This window comes from Osmerus eperlanus, chromosome 1 (assembly GCF_963692335.1).
Source record: "Osmerus eperlanus chromosome 1, fOsmEpe2.1, whole genome shotgun sequence".
Taxonomy (NCBI): Eukaryota; Metazoa; Chordata; class Actinopteri; order Osmeriformes; family Osmeridae; genus Osmerus; species Osmerus eperlanus.
In genome coordinates this window covers 4149414-4169863 of record NC_085018.1, presented here as the reverse complement: position 1 = coordinate 4169863, position 20450 = coordinate 4149414, and the positions used below count along the sequence as shown (strand labels likewise).

The window sequence follows — 20450 nt, the reverse complement described above, 5'->3', positions numbered from 1 at the left end:
ATCAGTGACGTCATCCCTGGTACTCCTGCAAAATGCCCTGTGGGTTATGAAAATACGAAACTATACAACAGCTTGAGAATAACTTGGCTTGCTCAAAAGCAAGACCATTAACCATTTCTTGACCATTAACCGTATTTCCTTCTTGTTAGGAAATTGCCAAACTGTTATTTAAAACTTTGTGTGGGTGAACTTTGCACGTTTTAATTTTAATTCAACTAACCACAGTAACATTGAATGAAGAATGATCTAGTTACCTGAAACAAAATGTAGATCCTCAAACTCCTATCACTGTAAAGTAAGCCCTGTTATTTTCAAAACAATGCCAACAAACCTAAAAATGTGTGTTTGTTGCATTTCTGTTTGTGTTCCAATATTGTCAATGGCACAGCCTAGTGGTAAGTAGAGGGTGAGCAAGTATGAGCTGTACTGGTGGCTAGATACAAAGATAGACAGAGAACTGTGGACTGTGGACACTGTTTCTTGTCCTGATGGCAACCACCCACTCCCTGATGTTTTGTGTCTCTGACACACAGTGCTGAATCCTTACAAGCCGTGATCTTCCAGTCAGGTAGTCTGTCTTCCAGGAAACTAAGGGACACCCATCTACTCGCATCTTCCATAGCTCGTTTCCCAAACCCTGGGGGTAGATGGTGTTGAATGCACTGGAGAAATCAAAAAGATCATGATCCTCACTGTGCTACCAGCTTTGTCCAGGAGGGAGTGTGTTCTGTGTATAAGGTAAGATGATGGAGTCATCCACTCCTCCAGGTCTTCCCTCACCAGGTCTGCCCTTACCAGGGATCTGAAATGGGCACTATAGGTGCTGGTGTTAAAATATGGTGAATAAAGCCCTTCTGCTCTTTCAGCAAGAGCTGTAATATCTCCAATCCCAGGCAGAAGCTTGCTTTGCCTTTCAAAGTAATTGGTTCTGTTGATTGAAATCTATCAGTATATAATCAGTATTGGCAAACAATTCATTTGATTTGATTGATTGGGAAGAATACAGTGAGAGCTACTGCTGGCTTGAGCCCAATGTCTTCTAACTTTGGTCCTGACTCAACAGTATCAATGCAGGGTTAGATTTCATTGAGAGCTCTGAGTCTGGATGAGCCAGTAAATAATTTAATTGTAACCCTTGCAGCTTGAACTGGGCACACACACCATAGTAGGAAAAGAATGAGGCCTGCTCCTGATCACAGGGGAGAGAAATTAAGTGTCTCTGCAGCAGGCCTCATTCTTTTCCTACTATGGTGTGTGTGCCCAGGCCAAGCTTCCACCTGAGAGGGGTCACCGTTACAAAACCAGTGTCGTTGACTGCTGATAGAGCACCAATACATATTTCCTGTTTGGGAGCTTTTACTTGTTTTTTTTTGAGAGTTTAGCTTGGTTATAGGTGCTGTGGGCATCTGTGAAGCCCTCTGTTATAGGGGCCATACACTTTTTAAATTTGTATTTGATTTGATCAAAGGACTGCCTCCAAATTTGGAAAGTTCTTCTGTATCCAAGACACAATAATACATGATTGGTTCTAGAATTATCATTACTTGCCTAGTTGATGGTAACGTAAAAAAAATAATAATACAATAATGCTTTGAAGTCATATTATTTTTAAGGTTACTGAACATTATGAATTACTGTGAGACATTTGCAGTCTGTTCATCAGTATGTAAACACATTCCTTAAAACTCAAAGCACAAAGACCTGCTGCAATAACTTTATTTTGGGTGATTAATTTCCCCAAAATGCATATACAGTATTGTGTATTAGCAAACAGAATTGGATCTGGGCATGTTTCTTTCTTCCACTCTACAAATATGAACATAAAAAAAAGAAAATACTTTAATATGGTATAAAATGTACCCTTACATAGCAATACATTTGCCCACATCATACACATTTTTGTGAATGCTGTCTTTTGAAAACCTTTTAATTTGACTCAATCATAACATTTGTCAGTTAATCAAACATGATCAGGTTCCCCCCACCCTGTGCTACTTTGTATGCAAGCACCCAAGTTGGTTGAGTCAAAAAAAAAAACATTTTGAATATTGATGTGATACACCAGTTATAAAAGCATCAAGTACATTTTTTAATCATATGAACTAAACTGTGCACAATCAAACATTTTATGAGTTTTTTTCCCTAGGATTGTTACATGTTGTTTAATTGTAACTTGTTTAACTGCATGCTCTTATGGTTCTTCCCTTTGGCACTTATTTGGTTTTTCACAATGTATGCTTCATGTTTTGGCTGCTCGCAACGTTGTTATGATCAGTGACCTATGCTCTTTTGTAAAGCTCTCTCTTGGTAGTCGCTTTGGATAAAAGCGTCTGCTAAATGGTGTACAGTATACAGCAGCTCACTTCTGCAAACGTTTGGAGTAGTTATTGGGTTTGGAGTAGTTGTGGGGCTTGAAGGTGATAAGGTTTGAGAACCCTTGCATGAAGTCATCATTTTTTTTAAGTACATTAAACTGTTATCACATAGCTATGCATTTGTAAAGAGATTTTCAAGTCAAGCAAAATCCAAGAATAATAGAGGAAAAGCACATTGTGCTTTCACTGTATCCACTTGAACCAAATATTTCAACGGTCTTGCAACTCATTTATAAATGAAAGACATTGCTGTTGATTCACATCATTGATATTACAAAAGAATACCAAAACAGCACAGACACATAACATGAGTACAGTATTGTATAGTGGGAAATAAAATTACATTAATTTGCATGATATTTAATCTTTGGCACACAAATGACAAGCAAGATGTTTCTTTGCTTGTGGCAAAAGATAAACAGTGTGTTACAGTATTAAATGTATTGAGTTTTCCACTGTGAAATGCAACTATTACCTTCTACCTTCAACACAGTTGAAGGTAGAATTAAACACCATGTACTTTAGCTGTCTTCTTGATTGTCTTTTCTTAAACAATTGGAAAATGTAAGTTTTGTAGGATATACTTGTCTGAGGCCTTCAACACATTTTCAACAGATTCTTAACATTTCGACAAGAAGGGTGCATTTCTACACCTTTTACCGTTTACTTAAAATTTAGGGTAGAGTGCAACGTCACAGGGTGGGGAGGGACATTAACATTACAGTCCAAATTACAGTTCAAATATTTTGTAGAAACTGTAGATAGCAATGATTCATATGTACAACAATACAGTCTGTAAGCTTTGGTGAAATTGGGAAACACTGCTTTTACACAAAGCTTAGGGAGAATGTAAAAGGAACAGTATACAGAAGTGTTCAGTCTGATGTTCCAAACTTTGCAATAAGTTCATCGCATATTTTGGTAAGCTCCTCGATTTCTTGATTCTATGAAGAATTTTAAAAGAAAAGAGATATTATCAAATCAAAGAATATGACTAATTTGATTATACATTCAATACCATTACAGTCCTAAACTATAAACGGTATGTACTATTTATTACAGTTGTTTTATTTGTCTCAATATTTGCAAGAACCCTGCACAACTATAGTTACTGCATTATCATTCCTATTGATACTTGTCATTACCTTATGTCTGTACACTTGTCATGTAGGTATGCTGACTGTCATACACATAAACATAAACATTAAACACAAATATTAAATGTTGCTTCGTGTTACCTTTTGATTCAAGGCTCTCTCCATGGACTCTGCCTTCATCTGCTCCTTTCTAAGACTGGCATTTAGAGCAATACTCTCTGCGTTTGCCTTGGAGCGCACCTGGGCAATGTCTGCATTTGCCCTGCAAAAGGTAAACAAGAGAAGAAGTAGGTCAAATATAAGAAACAGCATAAACCTGAGAGAATGAAAGAAATAGTATATTGCAAGAAGTGTTAAATATAAAGCATCTCATTCACGGAAACCATGTTAATTTTTTACATCTATTTCATCAGGTGAGTCTCTCATATATATATGATTGAATATATATACTAAAAGGTTAGATATTCACAAGACACCCAATAGTTGTAAAATGACACCCTGACTGTATTTTATTTTTACAAATGTGATGTTTAATGTTAAAGTAATGTAATGTTGAATATAATGTTTTTTTTTTTTTTTTGTTTTTTTTTTACAAATGTTAAAATCTATAAAATCTTTACTGTAGGTTTTTATTCATAATAGATCGCCAGGCACAATACGCTTACTTGTCCAGTTTTTCTTCTGCGTGGATCTTGAGTGTGTGGTACCGCTGCTCCTCTTGTCTTACCCTGACCAGGTATTCTTGGGCACACTTTTTCAAAACCTCTTCATTCTGAATGAAAAACACAGAAAGGTCTTAGAATAGTGGAATTCTGACCGAAACAACTGGTAAACTCATGATATTGTACACTTAATCCCAGACAGTCTCAGCCACATGAACACAGACACTTTCAGAAGCAAAATGTAGTCTATCGCAGTTTCTTAAAATAGTCATGCTCCGAGCATTTGATATTTTTCATGCCACCCAACGTGCATTTGTTTACATTCTGTAAAAAATGACAGAAAGTAGGCATTAAAAGTTTAGGGTGTGTCGGGACGAAGAGCGGGGCATTAAAGCAGTGCTGCTCCTCATTCGAACATGCCTTTTTATCATAGACTTATTTATTATAATTTATTTGTACCAATTAGAAATGAACTGATACACTAGCCACCTACTCAATTATGCAATTATTCCACCCATATTGTGTAATTTTGCAAGCATTAATCCAGTGCCTTAGCTTGTACTGCTGTTCCTATGTGGTTCCTTGCTCGCACCCAATAAATGATGTCCCAATGTTTGTTTGGTGCCACTGACCTTTTTGAAGCCCTCCAGGACCTTCTTCATGTTCTCATATCTCCTGAACATATCCGAAAGGGAGCTCTCCACAGAGTTGAGGTCTGCCATGGCCTGGTCTCTATCCAGTATCAACTGCTGCACACTCTTGTGGGAGTCCATGGTTTTGTGCTGTTCATCCTCTGGAAGTTTTGCATAGCCATAGAAACAACAAAAACGTTAATTTTTCTCCATCGTAACTAGACACAAGGCCAGATTGAGAAAATATTATCATTATCGTAGCAAGAACTTACCAATCATTAGTGCAATGGTTTTTTCATACTCTGCAACAATTTTTCTATAAATAAATAAAACAATGTCAGTCCTCTAGCCCCATAATCTTGTTGACATTTATGGTACAACAATGACTGAAATATAATACCTCATCTCCATAACTTCCATTCGGCTTTCCTCATATTTTCTCTTCCACTGATTGGCTTCTATCTCTTTAATGATAATCTGTTTGTAAGTAAACAGGTAAAAAATCTGAATAACAGTCTGATCATTTTTTACTTGATGTGTGTTTTATCGGACATTTGTTATAAAGTTACAAAGACAGTCAGATACCTCCTCTCTGATCTGGCTTAGCTCAGCTGCTTTGTCCATTTCACTGAGCGGCATGCTGTCCAGGGAGAGACTTCCTTTGTCTGGGTCCTTGCTTCCCAATCCCTTAGAAGCTTGGCTAACTGATAGTTCTTTATTCTAAAAAGACAGAAGCAGATCTTGAAAAGCCTGGTTGGGCAACATGTTGCCAACGATGGTTGGCAGGCAAGAGATTGTCATGCTATGTAATAGCTAGCTATTATATCAGAATATAAGGTCCTCTCCTATTACATGTGTGTAAAGTCAAAGTCACATTCATTTCTATGGCAGATTTGAAAACAACCAGACTTAGCCAAAGTGCTGTACAATTAGCTAAGGCTAAATAAGGCACCAAAATCACTGACATTTATCACAATGCACACATAGGATAACATTACTGTACATACATAGTTTCATAAACTATGGAGAATAGGTGGGTCTTAATATATTATTTAGGGGAAGAGGATCTAACATGGAGCAGAAGACTACAATTAATATTGTAACAATTATTGTATCATAACTAAATAATATATTTTACTAGAACCTTATATCCAGAAATCCATAACCTTGACCGATTTAGGCTATACAACTTGTATTAATGTGTAATTACTCTACTGTACTTTGTACTTACTAGACTGCAAGTATCCTCCTCCAGTGAATCTTGTATCCAAGGCATTGCAGGAGATAGAACAACTTCATCCAGAATACCTAGAAAATGATTTAATACCAACTATATTAGAATGTGACCAAAATAATAAACTTATCTAATTTACAAGAAATTCTGCATGTGCTTTACAATACTTTAAACTAAGTTGTGTTTGAAAAAGGCTGTGCAGATTGGGATAAATGTGATAGAAAGCTATATTATTTCAAATAGGCTTTGGTGTGAGGTTTACATTTCATGTAGTGTTGTGTTGTTTATGAATGGCAGGGCCTTGTTGAACAAAAGTGTGTGCTTTGCACGATCCAAAACGTGTCTATATTGTACATATTCTCCTGTTCGTGAACCTTTATCTATGTTATCTTTATTTAAGTCTAGAACATAAACATTTTAAGTCGAAGGGAGTCAGTTGGCTGAGCGGTGAGGGAATCGGGCTAGTAATCCGAAGGTTGCTAGTTCGATTCCCGGTCATGCCAACTGACGTTGTGTCCTTGGGCAAGGCACTTCACCCTACTTGCCTCGGGGGAATGTCCCCGTACTTACTGTAAGTCGCTCTGGATAAGAGCGTCTGCTAAATGTAAATGTAAGTCAACATGTTTATGAAAAAACAAAACGCTAACAAAGGCAGTCAGTTGACTGCTACATATTTAAAGTAATTAAATGTACAGCTCTGAAAAAAATGAGAGCCCACTGCACATTTTTGTTTCATAAAAAAAGAAAAGTTGAGAAGGACAATCTTGATTGAGGAACAGAAGGGTACGAAGAGGCCACTGCAAATTTTACCCTTCTGTTCCTTACTCAAAAGAGGTTCAGTGGTCTCTACATTTTTTCCAGAGATGTATATATAAAATGATTAGCAACAAATGCTCTCATCCACTCAACTATATTAGTTTTTATCTGGCCCCAAAAGTCAAATGTTTTTACAATGTGTTAGCAATGTTTATGTCAATGCATACAGTGTGTGCCTGTGTCCGTGCAATTTATAGTAATAATGGAATAGTAGCATTGTCATAGTAATTTCTAGCACATGATGTCACATTTCATTACACCCTGTTGATATAGCATACCTGCATTTGTTTTGCTTTTAGATAATCCTGTAGAACACTCTGAGACATGTTTCTCTTCCTTTGACTCGGCTTGCTGGGTCATGATATCATTGGATGCCAGCTTTTCCTCATCTGTGGCATATTGCACATGGTGGGTGATCTCTGGGACCTGGGATACCACACCATCCTTTTCCTATAAACAAACAAACAAGCTATGAGCTCTACTCTCAAGCACTACTGCCAGTATTACCCTAACACTTACACTAACCAAACCACACACCTAGAGGAATATCTGTCATGAAACAGCAAATTATTTTCTTTGGTGTTACTGACAGTTATTAATTCAGCAAATGTTTTTCATTTGAATCAAAATTGATGTATAGTACAGTAAGTACATCTCATACAGTAACAGTTAAATAAAGAATTAATATAAAGAATAACATAAATAATTAATGGTTAGGGTTAGAAAACAAGGATTTTTGTAAAGCATTTTGAGGTAAAGACAAACTCAGTAGTGGGATTTCTTTATAGTAATGAAATATAATATAGTTGGTTTTATGATTTTTTGGGGGTATACTTGATGATGACCTTAGTGTGATGGATGCCAATTGATGAATCATTGTATCTCTGCAAGGCTGGGAAGAGAAGACAGTAATGCACATCTCCACATGAGGAAAGATTCTGCATATGACACCATTGCATACCTGACTGCAGATGTCCAGAACCAAGGATTGTTTTTCATGCTTCTTAGTATTTCTAAATTTTCTACAGGGAAGCATAAGAAGATTGCATGTTAGGACAAACAAAGATCAAAATGTGTACAGTCAGGTTGCACAGTCTACTGTATACAAAGACTGTTTGGACTGACTGACTGACTGCAGGACAGGAAGTTTCCATTTCCAATTTTATATCTTCCCTTCAGTTCATTAGCCACAGGGATCTACCATGTGGCAAATTTGGTGGCTGTTCCTAACCAAAGGTCACTTTTACAGTGGGTGTACTGAGCATATCGCGATTTTTAACTTAGAAAGGGGCTTGGAGCTTGGAGTGTAATTTTTATTTTTTTTTACTTCTAGGTGTTGAAATTTAACCCTGACATATTTGTTCATAATGATTTTGGTTGAATGGTATTGATGTCAAACGATGTTGAATTGTATTATTATATAGAGCAGTGTTTCTCAACTGGTGGTTGCGAGCTGATGTGGAGAGGGTCATGTGCTTTGGCTCATAAAATAAAAAATAGAACTTAATATAAATTACCGAACTTCCAATGATGTGCTTTTATTTTGAAAGGTGCTCAAGTCTCACGCATTCACTGTGAGACACCGAGTTGATAGCCGTCTCGGGTTATACAGTTACATGCCACCTACCAGCCAATCAGAACCCCTCCCCCCCGGTCGTGACTCAATGACCAAGGGCAAAATGTGGATCCTGAGGTTAGCCCAGTTGAGAAACACTGATATAGACCAACCTATACTACCGACCTCAAAATCTGATTGGCTAAGAGCCATGGTACATTGGTGATATGCCATGTGTGAAAAAAGATGTAGACTTTCTATTGGTATCACAGCATTAAAGTAAAAAAGTGTAATATGTATGTTAAGTGATTGATGTGCCTACACAGTAGTTATGTTTGTTACTTTTGAATCAATTGATAGTCCATCTGTGATTATTTGTTGACTTACGAAGTAATCTTGTCCTTGCGTTTCTTTGGGCATGCTTTAATCTCTTCTGGGGGGTGGATCACAGGCTTCTCTTGTGAATGGGGGGCCTTGGAGGAGACTTCATTATCTAAGGTCTTCGATGGCTTAAATGGGTCTATAGATTCATCAAACCTTTCTGGATCAAAGCTGTAAGACCCCTTGGGTGGCATTGGGGAGCTGTTCACTTTATTGCTTCCTCCAAATGGATTAAAATTAGGGTCATCCCACTGACTGGGGTCACAATTATAGCTGGACTTCTGAATAGGAATATCGTTCAAACTTTGAGACACGGACAACTCCGAAACCTGCACTGTAATAGATTCTGATGTTGGTTTTGAGGTTTGGGTCATCTGTTTCTTTGATGGGAGCTTGCTCAGTGGCTTTTTACCGAACCTCTTTGGCAGTGGTTTACTGGCTCCATCATTGCCAAGCCCATTCTCACTGATAACAGGGTTGAGCTCAACCTCACTACATGGTTTGACCTCCACATCTATTCCAGGAACAACACTAGCCTCACATGTTGGCAGGGAGCTAAGTGGACACTCTAATTTGGACAGGGAACTGGCAAAGCAAGATGGAGGGGAGTTTTGGATCTTGGAATCGCCACTAGTGAAGAGGTTGAAGCTGTCATCAAGCTGGTGAAGGTTGATAACCTCAGGGACTAGTTTATCATGGTCCTTGACTTCATGTGGAGCCTCATTTAGGTCCCCTTTTATCTTTGGTAAAGGTGAGTTCACTTTTGTAGGTTTTACTTTCAGTGTAAAAGAGGTTTGATTAGGTTGTCCACTATTAAGTGTCTCTGAATTTGTGTGAGCCAGAAGGCGGTCCTCTTGAAAGTCTGTTGCCATGCTGATTGGTGCAGTAGTAGCTTGATCTCTGTCTCCTTCAGGGTGCTGACACTCTGGTGCTTGTGTTGTGGGATGTGATGTCACAGCAGGGTGCTGACACTCTGGTGCTTGTGTTGTGGGATGTGATGTCACAGCAGGGTGCTGACACTCTGGTGCTTGTGTTGTGGGATGTGATGTCACAGCAGGGTGCTGACACTCTGGTGCTTGTGTTGTGGGATGTGATGTCACAGCAGGGTGCTGACACTCTGGTGCTTGTGTTGTGGGATGTGATGTCACAGCAGGGTGCTGACACTCTGGTGCTTGTGTTGTGGGATGTGATGTCACAGCAGGGTGCTGACACTCTGGTGCTTGTGCTGTGGGATGTGATGTCACAGGCCCATTTTGGTCCACTGGGTTCTTCATGGGGCCCAGAACGTTTTTGAGCTGAACCATGGCTGGATTTTTAGGGACACCAAGAGCTCCAACAGAACTTTCAATCATTAATTGTTCATCTTCTTCATGGCCTTGATCTGGCAAAGCCATTGGAGACAAATGGAATAAAAGAGAAAAGTTAAGAGTTCAAATACAACTCAAACACAAGAAGATCAAACATTGCATGAGAAAGGAAGTCTCCACTTTATATGTAACTACATTGTTAAAAGCCTGTGTTTTGAAACTAAACCTAGTGGCAACTGAGATGTTATCAATTTAACTTTGCTGGAAAACATAACAAATATCTGTGAAGGTTATGAAACATGTTCTCAATATTTACAGTATTGCAAGTACCACAAATGCATTCAGCAACCCATACTTTCAACAAGATACATTTGATTTATGATAATGATGTGTGTTAACACCACCATCTCAGTCTCTACCCTAGGTTTTGTATGTGCTGTGTCTGTCAGGGGGGAATTATGGATTTTGTAGTTCTACACAACTGATGTTGAGACAAAGTCTCCACTTCGTTCTCTCGTTCAGAGCCGTTATGAAGCAGAACTACCAAGGAGTAGTGTCTGTAGGCTACTCAGTCAACATACATGTTAAACTAAGTCTTCCTGTCTGCTGGAACTGACTATTGGTAGAGAACTTATCCAATAAGCAATCTTCTCTTCCTAGCATGTGTTATGTAGCTGACATCCTGCTGTCGTGTGTAAATCTTGGCCATCGACCCATACGATTTGTGATATATGCTTTGTTTAAGAATCTTTGAGGAAGCCATAACATTTATATTGTAGACTGTAGGCGCAGACCGTGGGTTACACATAGTAGGAGTAACATAATTAATTGAAGCATTTTGGGCTAAGACTAAAATTTGGATGTGTAGTTACAAGAATAGTGTAACAGACATATAATCAATAATTTAAATGCAGTTTAAAAGTTAATCCTAGTTGAAAACTGTGTTGAGAAGTCAGACAACCATATGGTGGGGATGCTGCTATTGTTGATTTTGCAAGTCTGCCCTGGGCAAGGGAACAGCAATAGCAGACCATGTCTGTCATCCACATAACATTCATGCAACAGTATGTTGCTAGGAGACAAGGGAAGGTCTAGTTTAGTTATGTACAGTGGCAAAGCTTTGTTACATTGTTGTCATGTTTTTTCTATAAAAAATAAGCCAACAAATGGTCTTTCCATTACATCAATTGAACATGGTGTATTGTGTGTGTGTAATAGAGAGAGAGATGGAATGTGTGTGTGTGTGTGTGTTTGTGCGTGTATTTTTGCCAGGTGACAAGTGTTTTGCAAAGGCTAAAAATAAATCAAAGCCATGCCCAAGCAGAATAATTGTTCATTTAAATCACATTTAAATGTATTAAATGAGAGTACACAATATTATTTCTTAATTATATATTATGACAATATATTATCATAATATTTACATTTTATTACACAATTGGAAGGGGTCTTAAAAAGTACAGATTTTGTATGATCACAAGTATGTTTGCACTTTGTAAGAATACTTTAATAAGTATAATATAATTTTGTTTGGGTGAGCTCTGTCACACACAGATAAACACCTTTACTCTCTACCGGATGCCCCTACATCTACAATTGAGTCTCACCTGCTATAGTCAGGGCTAACTCCAGGTCTTCTGGCACTGTTAGCAGAGAGTGCACCGGGGTTTCTGCCTCAGGGGTCTCAAAATGGCTCTCAGAGTCAGAGCTGTAAGTGAGAGAGACAAGTAGAAGGCGAGAGATTAGCTTGGTTATTTTGACAGTACCTTTATTTTTATAGTCCTGTGTTACAATAAAAGCAAAATGACAGTTAATGATAACACAAAGTGGTACAGTGCCTTTGTACTGTCGCCTCACAGTTAGAAGGCCCTGGGTTTGATTCCCCCTTGGGGCACAGTCTTCTCCCATTGCTCACAAGGGCTTCCTTTGCAAATAACCCCAATAAAAACACACAGATCAGATTGCTCTCCTGCCCAATATTCCTGGCCAGGCATGAGGCGAGCACTTGGACTCTGTCCCCGGTCGCCTTGATGTGGCTGATCACTGCTCCTGGCTGCCTTCGGTGGAAGGACAGCAGGATGTGGAAAAGCAGAGAATACGTTTCTACGGCGGACACTCCCTGTATGCGTGTGTGTGTTCTGGGTGTCACCATTCCCTGTGTGCATGTGTGTCATGCTGACAGACAAATAAACATTCCTTCTTTCGTCTTACAAAGTAAAAACAAACTTGAGTAATAATGTATTAGAGGCATAGATCGTTCTGATGTCTTCCAATTCAAAGTCAAGGTACACAAAGGGAAAGGAAGAGTTGTTTATCATACAGTACATGTATGAAATACATGTGGTTGGGTAATTGTTTTGGTGTTTTTTTTCTACCATTATGCAACCCCATTCCAGCACTCTGAGGTACTGGGTACTGTTCATGTTATCTTTCTAAATGTCATATGTATAGTAAAACAAACAAAAAACGAGTTAAAGCCTATGACGTTTTCCTCATATTAGTACAAATATGTTTTGACAAGTAACAGGCCTTATATCTAGGACACATTGTACAGACAGGTGTTGGTATTCATGCTTGTAGTTGGATGTATATGAGTACATGCACATCAGCTCAACTTGTGGTTGCTAATATCAATAAGATGCAATAATGCTTTCTCCTTATCACTAGGACACATTGTTTTTGAGTGTTGTTGCAGTCTCATGTACAGTATGAGCTTGCTATATCAGTGACCACAGCTGGATTCCATTTTTCTACTAAATCCTCCTTGTTTGGTTCCGAGGGTTGTGTATGTTTCCTCCTCATTAGTAGCATTTTCATTGTCTTTCTCAATCTCCCTTTTCGGCCACATGCCTATTCCCAACCCACTGGGACATAACTCATGTTTACAAACTCTAAAGCTCTGCTACGTACAGTACAATGCTTATTAACTCAAAGATCACTTTCCTTTTGAGGTCAACAGTGCCTCAAGTGATAATGCTATCAGAAACAGGACAGACAAGAGATACAGTGTGTGGCTTATGCGATTACATTTGTACCTGTCTGCACGTGCTTTTCTCAGCCATACATTACTAAGGTACCAAAAATAATTATAGCTATTCTCATTTAAACCAAAACACCATCTTGTGTAATTATGTATGTAATGGTGTTAAAATGCAACAAGCAAAATCACCTGCCGTGGAGCCCAGAGAAAGAATCTGTCCTCCAGCTGACCAGTGGCTGCCACAGGTAGAAAAACTGCTGCTTTCATCTTCTCCCCCTTCTCATTCCCTTTATAACATACACACATTGTACTCTACCTCCTCGTCTCCCTCACAATCTGCTCTAATCTCTAGACTCTGCTGTTCACAACACACTCGCCTGAAGCCTTGAGACCTCTCTTCGTCCTCCTCCAAATCCTCCCTGCGCAGTCCTTCCTCCTCCCTGGCCTTCTGGCCCTCTTCATCCTCCTGACCCTCCTCTGCTCCTCGCACTGTAGTCCAAGTCCACTTGGCCCATGAGGCGGGTGACAACCAAGACATCCTCTTCAGTTTGAATATGTTTTTCCAAGCAATAAATAACTATTCCAGTTTGACAATTGGTAGATTAGTTTATGACTGATTAAAAATGTAAACGGTGACCTGTTGCAGGTTACATATCTTCATGTGCCACCTCCAGATTGTTTACTTCTTCACATAGTAGCCACCAAATTCATTAATAGATAAGAAACATGTATTTAACCTGATTAACCTTTAACCTTGACCAAATATAAATGCTACAACCTGCTTTCTCTTTGTCGAGCTTATTTCCTCGTCCTTTTTTCTCTACCGAATTGCTTTCTTTTTTTCGCTTTCTGTCACGCTCTCACTCTCTGGCTGAATACCACAGAAGTGATCAGCTGGTTTCTAGAACTGCTTGCTCTGACTCTGCCTCCCCCACCAACCTCAACTTCACGACCATTCCATTGTGAGGAAACACAGGGGGAGACAGCAACTTGCAGCTTCAAAGGCTCTCTGAGCCAGCTCATTTTTCAGCCCCTATTTCAGCCCCAGTGAATGGTAGAGTCCTACCACCTTCATGCTGAAGGGAGAAGAGAGGAAAGCAAACCCAGACAGGGGAGGATCGAAGCCATCTGGAAGAGCTCCCTGTTTCACAGCACATAGGGTTATGGAATGTAGAAGCACAGCTTCATACTGCCCGCCCAAGATATTTTGGTTCAACCGTTTAACTGTCACCCTCCTTGCTCAGTTCAAGATATGATCAGTAAACAAACCTGTTCTGTGACATAAACAACAGAAGAGCTTCAATAGGTGCAGAAGGCACCCCCCCCCCCCCAGCACCCATACAGGTAAATTATCACCAGCAGAATAAAAAGGCTAATTACTTACTGTAAAACTGTACAATGCTTTATTTCATTAGCCATTTCCACCCATAGTAATCTAGCCCATGTGACATTGACTGTCAGTCACATAGACTTGCTATAGCTGCTTAAAAGATGTATAAAACTAGTGCTTAAGAATAAAATAAGAATTAATACACAACAGCAGCAAACAGGCCATGCAGCATTCTACCAAAGTAAAAAACGTATCTGCAGTGTAGCAGGGCCAAAGAGTACATGTCTTATCTTGCTTTGCTAAAGGCATATTAAAGTGAAAATACATGCTAATGTTCAGTATAGTTCCCAATTGCCCCTCACAGTCAACAGCCGGGTAGATAGCAGTGCTCTAGCTCTCCAGATTATTGACTGTCTTATTTGATTGATTACTGTGCACCTCCATATGTGTTAGTACTTATACCACTCATTTCTCCATGGTCTTTGCAAAGTCTTGTTGTGTCTAATGTTAAGAACAGACCAAGCAATTCTCTTGGATTACCCTCTGTTGCCTTGTTTGATACCTTGTTTCAATAAACTCTGCTCTTGGATCTACTCACTGTTGTGTGGCTCGTTACACCAATGAGATACAGACAAAGCTGAATTGAAACATTTGACTGAAGATCAAGAGGTTGCAGGTTCACATCCCTCTGTAAGTTGCTATGGATAAAAGTGTCAGCTAATTGAACACATTATAAAACATTTTGAAATGGGGTCTGAAAGATGAGAAGTATCAATGACTAACTTTAATTTACAATGAGCTTAGGGAAGTATAGACCACACTGGAAAACAGACACGGCTGTGATTTTTCTGTATGTCAAACAGAACAGAACACTTAAATTTGACCATCAGTCATGACAGCAAAATAGATTTTGGTAAAGGCCAGCAAACTCAGGCACCTGACTGGATGCTCTGTGTCGGTGTGTATAATGTTACGCCAGTGACACAGACTCTTGGGCTTGGAAAATGAGGGTTTTGTGAACTTCACTACAAACCTTTACAATTGGGGACAGTATAAAGAAATTTTGATTTATTTGTTGATGATCTAAATTTTCAATGCAAATACTACTTTGAACACAACAAATTTCACCCAATTAAAATTGCTCTCATAAATCTTTGGCTGTAATGAGGTGTTTTTTTCCAGGTTCATTCAAGTAATTCATGCAAAACCTGACCAAAGGAAAATCAGCATCACTTCAATAAACTGTATCTAGAGGCTCAGATGTACCGAAACACTTGCACTTGGGTAACACTTGACATTGAGTGTTACTTGACAAGGTTTTTAACTGGTTAAATTATGGTTGAAAAGTAATTTACAAATATTGTGATGATTCAGTGATAAGAAACTATTAAAAGAATAATTAAACAGCTTTGTCTTTTTTACTTACATACTTCATTTATAAGATACATGCACCTTGTGCTTATTTTTTATTTATTGTTGTCTATATGCCATGTTGGGAAAAAACGTACACTACAGAATATATCAATGCTGATCAAAAATTACTTTAGTCTTTGACCTACTGTATTACACAATGGGTAATTTAACAAACATGTGAATGATATGAAGTATGGAAGTCATTTAATGAATCAATATTAATGGAATGTATTATCATAAATCATTTACTATTCAGTAAATGCTTTTAATGTCGGTATTACATGTATAATTAGTCGGTGAAAAACGTCCTACACTTTGGATTTCCTATGAGACTTATTAAATCCATGTTGAAATAATTGCTTATCAGTGAAATACATCAGTGGTGTTGCAGATGTAGTTTTCAATTACTTTTTTTTAACCATGAGTAAACCTTTTACAACAATCCCCTACCCCACGGATAATTTTATATTGATGAAAACAATCACTAATAGCTAACATCACTATTATGTAAGCAGCCCCAAATCCAAGTGTGTCATCATGTATGTCAGTAACATTCAAATATAAATGAGTAACATCAACCTGGTCAAGCAAGTGGGCCCACTACCTTTAAACAAGCCAAGAGGCAGGTCCTTGTAAGCACAAGAGCAAAGTGTTTCCAAGATAATTTAGTAATTTGGCATGAGATGTAATAATTTAAATATGGGGGGTCAGATGGCTGAGTGGTTAGGGAGTCGGGCTATTAATCAGAAGGTTGTTGGTTCGATTCCTGGCCGTGACAAAATGACGTTGTGTCCTTGGGCAAGGCAATTCACCCTACTTGCCTCAGGGAGATTGTCCCTGTACTTACTGTAAGTCGCTCTGGATAAGAGCATCTGCTAAATGACTAAATGTAAATATGTATTCATCACAGTGTACACATAATGATAAGACTGTTAATCTGCTCACTTCTCAACTCAAAGGTTTAGACTACCCTTCCAACCAATCAAAATCTAGGATAAGATATACTAAGCAAAGTGAATTTAATGACTGGTTAAGCCATGATGGGAAAGAATTTAAGGTGAAAAGAAATTGCTGCATGGAAATATTATTCTTATTAATCATACATAGAACATAACAGGATTCATATTTTCATAGGGGGAGGAAAGAAGAATCTAAGGAAATAGTTTAAAGCCTAGAATTTAAACTTGTTTAAGACCTGGGACACAATTTTGTTTCTGAACAGAGTGCCCAAACAGTTGCTGAATGTTGCGAGCATGTGAATATTTTCACAAGTGTGCAAGTTGACTTTTGGACCCTTTTGGAGTCTCTCCATTCACACTTAAGCATGAAACCAATATGGATGAAAACAGACTGTCGAAAAAGATCGGACAATATCATCCAAACCAATACTATTCTATTTTGAACATTAATTTTAACCAGCCTTTCCATATTAACAAATACAAATGTGTAGAAACAAAAAGTTGACCTCGACAAAAAACACCCAAGAGTATTGCACTTTATTTAAATGGTTTGGTTTGGTTATTACCTACGTTTAAAATACATAATTCAAAGTTCCCACACATTTAATCTCATTGAACACCATCAATTTAACTGCTGTACATGCAGGAATAAATAACTCCAGGTTGATTTACTTACATTCTATTTATTTTCTGTTGTGACGAGTTGGAATCCCTGCTGGTCCTTTTCTGTTGGCTGTGAGAACCACCCATGATATCAGTCTCCCTTCCAAAGGGGCCTGAAACCGGTTTCGGTTATGTTGTCAGTATCAGGTGTGCTTCCAAGACTAGTGAATGTTCCATTTTTTACACTGATACAACAAACCTCCACTCCTGTCCCTCCCTCCACTCCTCTCCCTCTATGTTTCTGTTTGTCATACTTGGACTGCCTCCTACCCAACTCTTTGCCCCTCCTTTTCATCCTCAGTAAACATACACACACCCACAAAAGAAATAGACTTGTAAACATTCAAAGGTGGGTATTGTATAGCAGTAAAACTAGATAGGGCAGTGTGAATCCTGGATAGGATTAACCATTTGTGACATCAGCAATGTTTTGTTTTCTTTTTGCAGTATAACTATAGCTTCCAGGTTGACCGATACTTCTGTCGAACTCTATTACTTTCAAGTCCAGTTTTACATCTAACTATAATTCCAGGAATCTTGTGTGTCTGTGTGTGTCTGGATTTTTTTGAGAACCGAGAATAGTATTAAATTGGAAGTCGGCAGGTGTCTTGCTCCGGACCCACGGATGTGCAGTGCTGCGTGTGATGTTGCTTGGATGTGCTGTTTGCGTTTGGGAAAAATAAAGAGGCTTACATATATATAAATGCATTGCCCACTTTTTAAATGTTGTCTCCAGCTTCAAATAATTTTTCAGACCAGTAGGTGGCGCTCTTGGTCAACAATAATTAGTTTCAGTTGGTCCTCCACATACCCACTCATTAAACATTTGCATAAATATTTTATTTAAAAGATTGTGTGGTTGTGCTTTCAACCTCATTAACAGTGTAGCTATACATTCGTTCCAGACTAATATGATTAACAGAAGCATGTGTTTTACTTAATATATGATTAATTTTATATCACTTTAATATAGCAAAATAAATACATTTGTATTCACTTTCTTTTAGCCTGCTAGCTAACAAGTTAGTCTAGTGTCATTTTCTGCTCCACTGCCATCTTTTTAAGATTAAGATTAGAAAAGATAATTGTCATTATCTGCCCTACTTATCAACTCACCTTCATTTTCCTTTATTGACTGTCATTTCAAACTTTTCAAGTTTGTCAAACTTAAATAATAAATGTTAAAACGCCCGATGTCAGCTCTTGGGGACCACCTAACAGGCAGTGGCCTGAATTGTCTGTTCAAAAGCTGCACCTTTTATCCTAAAATATAGTGTATTTGTTGCGTACAAACAACTTCATGAACTTTACTGCACATCCTTCGGTCCTGAGCAATACACCTGTAGCATGGTTTGCGAGATAATCAAGCTACACACACCCACACACACGCAGATAGATTCTTGGCATTGCAGTATGATGATTATCAAAACTTTCAGGAGTCTCTCTATGGAAGCAAATCGTTACCAAAATTCAAATGCAAATGCATTTCCAGAAATGCATTTGCATTTTAAGAATGTGGCTGCATTATTTGACTCATAAATGAAATTAGTAATCAATCATCCTATTTGCATTTTAATTTTCTTCTTCAAGAGTGCTCAATCTTTCACTTAATTAAAATGAAAAAGAAATAGACATTTGAGATTTAATTTTCAAAACATGCCCCAGCAAATAGATACCAAAATTCAATTTGAAATGTAAAATTTGAAAATTAAAATGCATTTCCAGAAATGCATTTTCATTTTAAGAATGTGGCTGCAAAATCCTGACCACAATTCAAATTCAAATGCATTTCCAGAAATGCATTTTCATTTTCAAGAACGTGGCTGCAAAATCGTGACCACAATTCAAATTCAAATGCATTTCCAGAAATGCATTTTCATTTTAAGAACGTGGCTGCAAAATCGTGACCACAATTCAAATTCAAATGCATTTCCAGAAATGCATTTTCATTTTAAGAACGTGGCTGTAAAATCGTGACCACAATTCAAATTCAAATGCATTTGCAGAAATGCAAAATGAACGAAAAAGCATTCTGAGCGGCGCAGCAGAGTGACGTCAGTAGCCGCTCTTCTTCAGCTCCCTGCTGACCGAGCTACCCATCTTGTTCGGTAGGGAGCGGTGTGCACATCTGCATTGCAATTACATTGCAAATGTGCCGGGAAATTGATTGAATTGCCGGGTCTTTAGAGGACGCATCACAGACTGAGCAACTTGATGTCAAACAATGACTAAAACAGTGGCAGAGCTACTATTAATGTGTAAATCTGTGACGGCAGAGTATGCAGCCAAGCTCTCTATGACTTGTTCTACTCGGTCACGGGCATCAGACTCAGATATATTATTAGATTCTACCTGTTCAGCTAATTCTAACAGTGTTTGCACAATTTGAGGGAGCGCCATGGTCTGTGATGCGTCCTCTAAAGCAGCGGTCCCCAACCTTTTTTGCGCCACGGACCGCTTTCATGTAAGACATATTTTCACGGACCGGCAGAACGGACTGGGAGGAAAGATAGGCCCTGGACAGCTGCGCTGCTAATGCATGTACATTCTGGGTTTGATCCTAGTTAGTGACTTCCACACCTAATGCGAGCGCGCGGAGCGCGCGAGAAAAATATTTTAGCTGATTTGAGCAAAAAATTGTTTTTGGAGTTTTATGTAAAATAAACAGCCGTTTTTTTCAATTGACCCATCTTTAAGTTTCTTAGCCTGGTTTTCCATCGTTATATTGTTACTATCTAGCTTTCGATAAGTCCCACTGTTGTGTGTGACTATAAGCTACGACAGTGACACCCGAAGTGCGTTCCTTATATCCAGTTCAGGCCTATTCCATAATTTTGTTTGATTGCTGTCACGGCAGAAAATCCCGCTTGATGTTGGAAATGGAAGCAGGGTTTTCAGTGCTTTAGTGGCGATTATTTCACGAACTGGGCACGAGCTGTTGGCGTTCGCGAAAAATAAAAAGGCCTAAAAGGTCATGTGTTGAATCACAGGCAATTTATGTAAAAACTCTGTATTACATTTTTTTGACACTAATTTCAGAACCTTG

General features: G+C 38.5%; 1 protein-coding gene across 6 annotated transcripts; it reads right to left on the bottom strand.

Annotated features, from left to right (window-relative positions):
- Nucleotides 1–1700: 1700 nt before the first annotated feature.
- On the bottom strand, nucleotides 1701–17616 carry tacc1 (transforming, acidic coiled-coil containing protein 1). Of its 6 annotated transcripts, XM_062451818.1 has the most exons (14): nucleotides 13818–14147; nucleotides 13417–13724; nucleotides 11667–11767; nucleotides 8759–10133; nucleotides 7778–7838; nucleotides 7095–7266; nucleotides 5998–6074; nucleotides 5352–5486; nucleotides 5167–5243; nucleotides 5039–5082; nucleotides 4767–4927; nucleotides 4138–4244; nucleotides 3614–3734; nucleotides 1701–3319 (listed from the first exon to the last, which is right to left on the bottom strand). In XM_062451818.1, the coding sequence occupies exons 2-14, from the start codon at nucleotides 13575–13577 to the stop codon at nucleotides 3251–3253; spliced, it is 2661 nt and encodes an 886-aa protein (XP_062307802.1). In that variant the 5' UTR covers nucleotides 13578–13724; nucleotides 13818–14147; the 3' UTR covers nucleotides 1701–3250. The 6 variants fall into 6 exon arrangements, with proteins under 6 accessions (XP_062307802.1, XP_062307961.1, XP_062308042.1 ...); XM_062451977.1 differs by lacking the exons at nucleotides 13417–13724; nucleotides 13818–14147 and adding an exon at nucleotides 17418–17616; XM_062452058.1 differs by lacking the exons at nucleotides 13417–13724; nucleotides 13818–14147 and adding an exon at nucleotides 17418–17616 and having other exon boundaries at nucleotides 8759–10127.
- Nucleotides 17617–20450: the final 2834 nt, after the last annotated feature.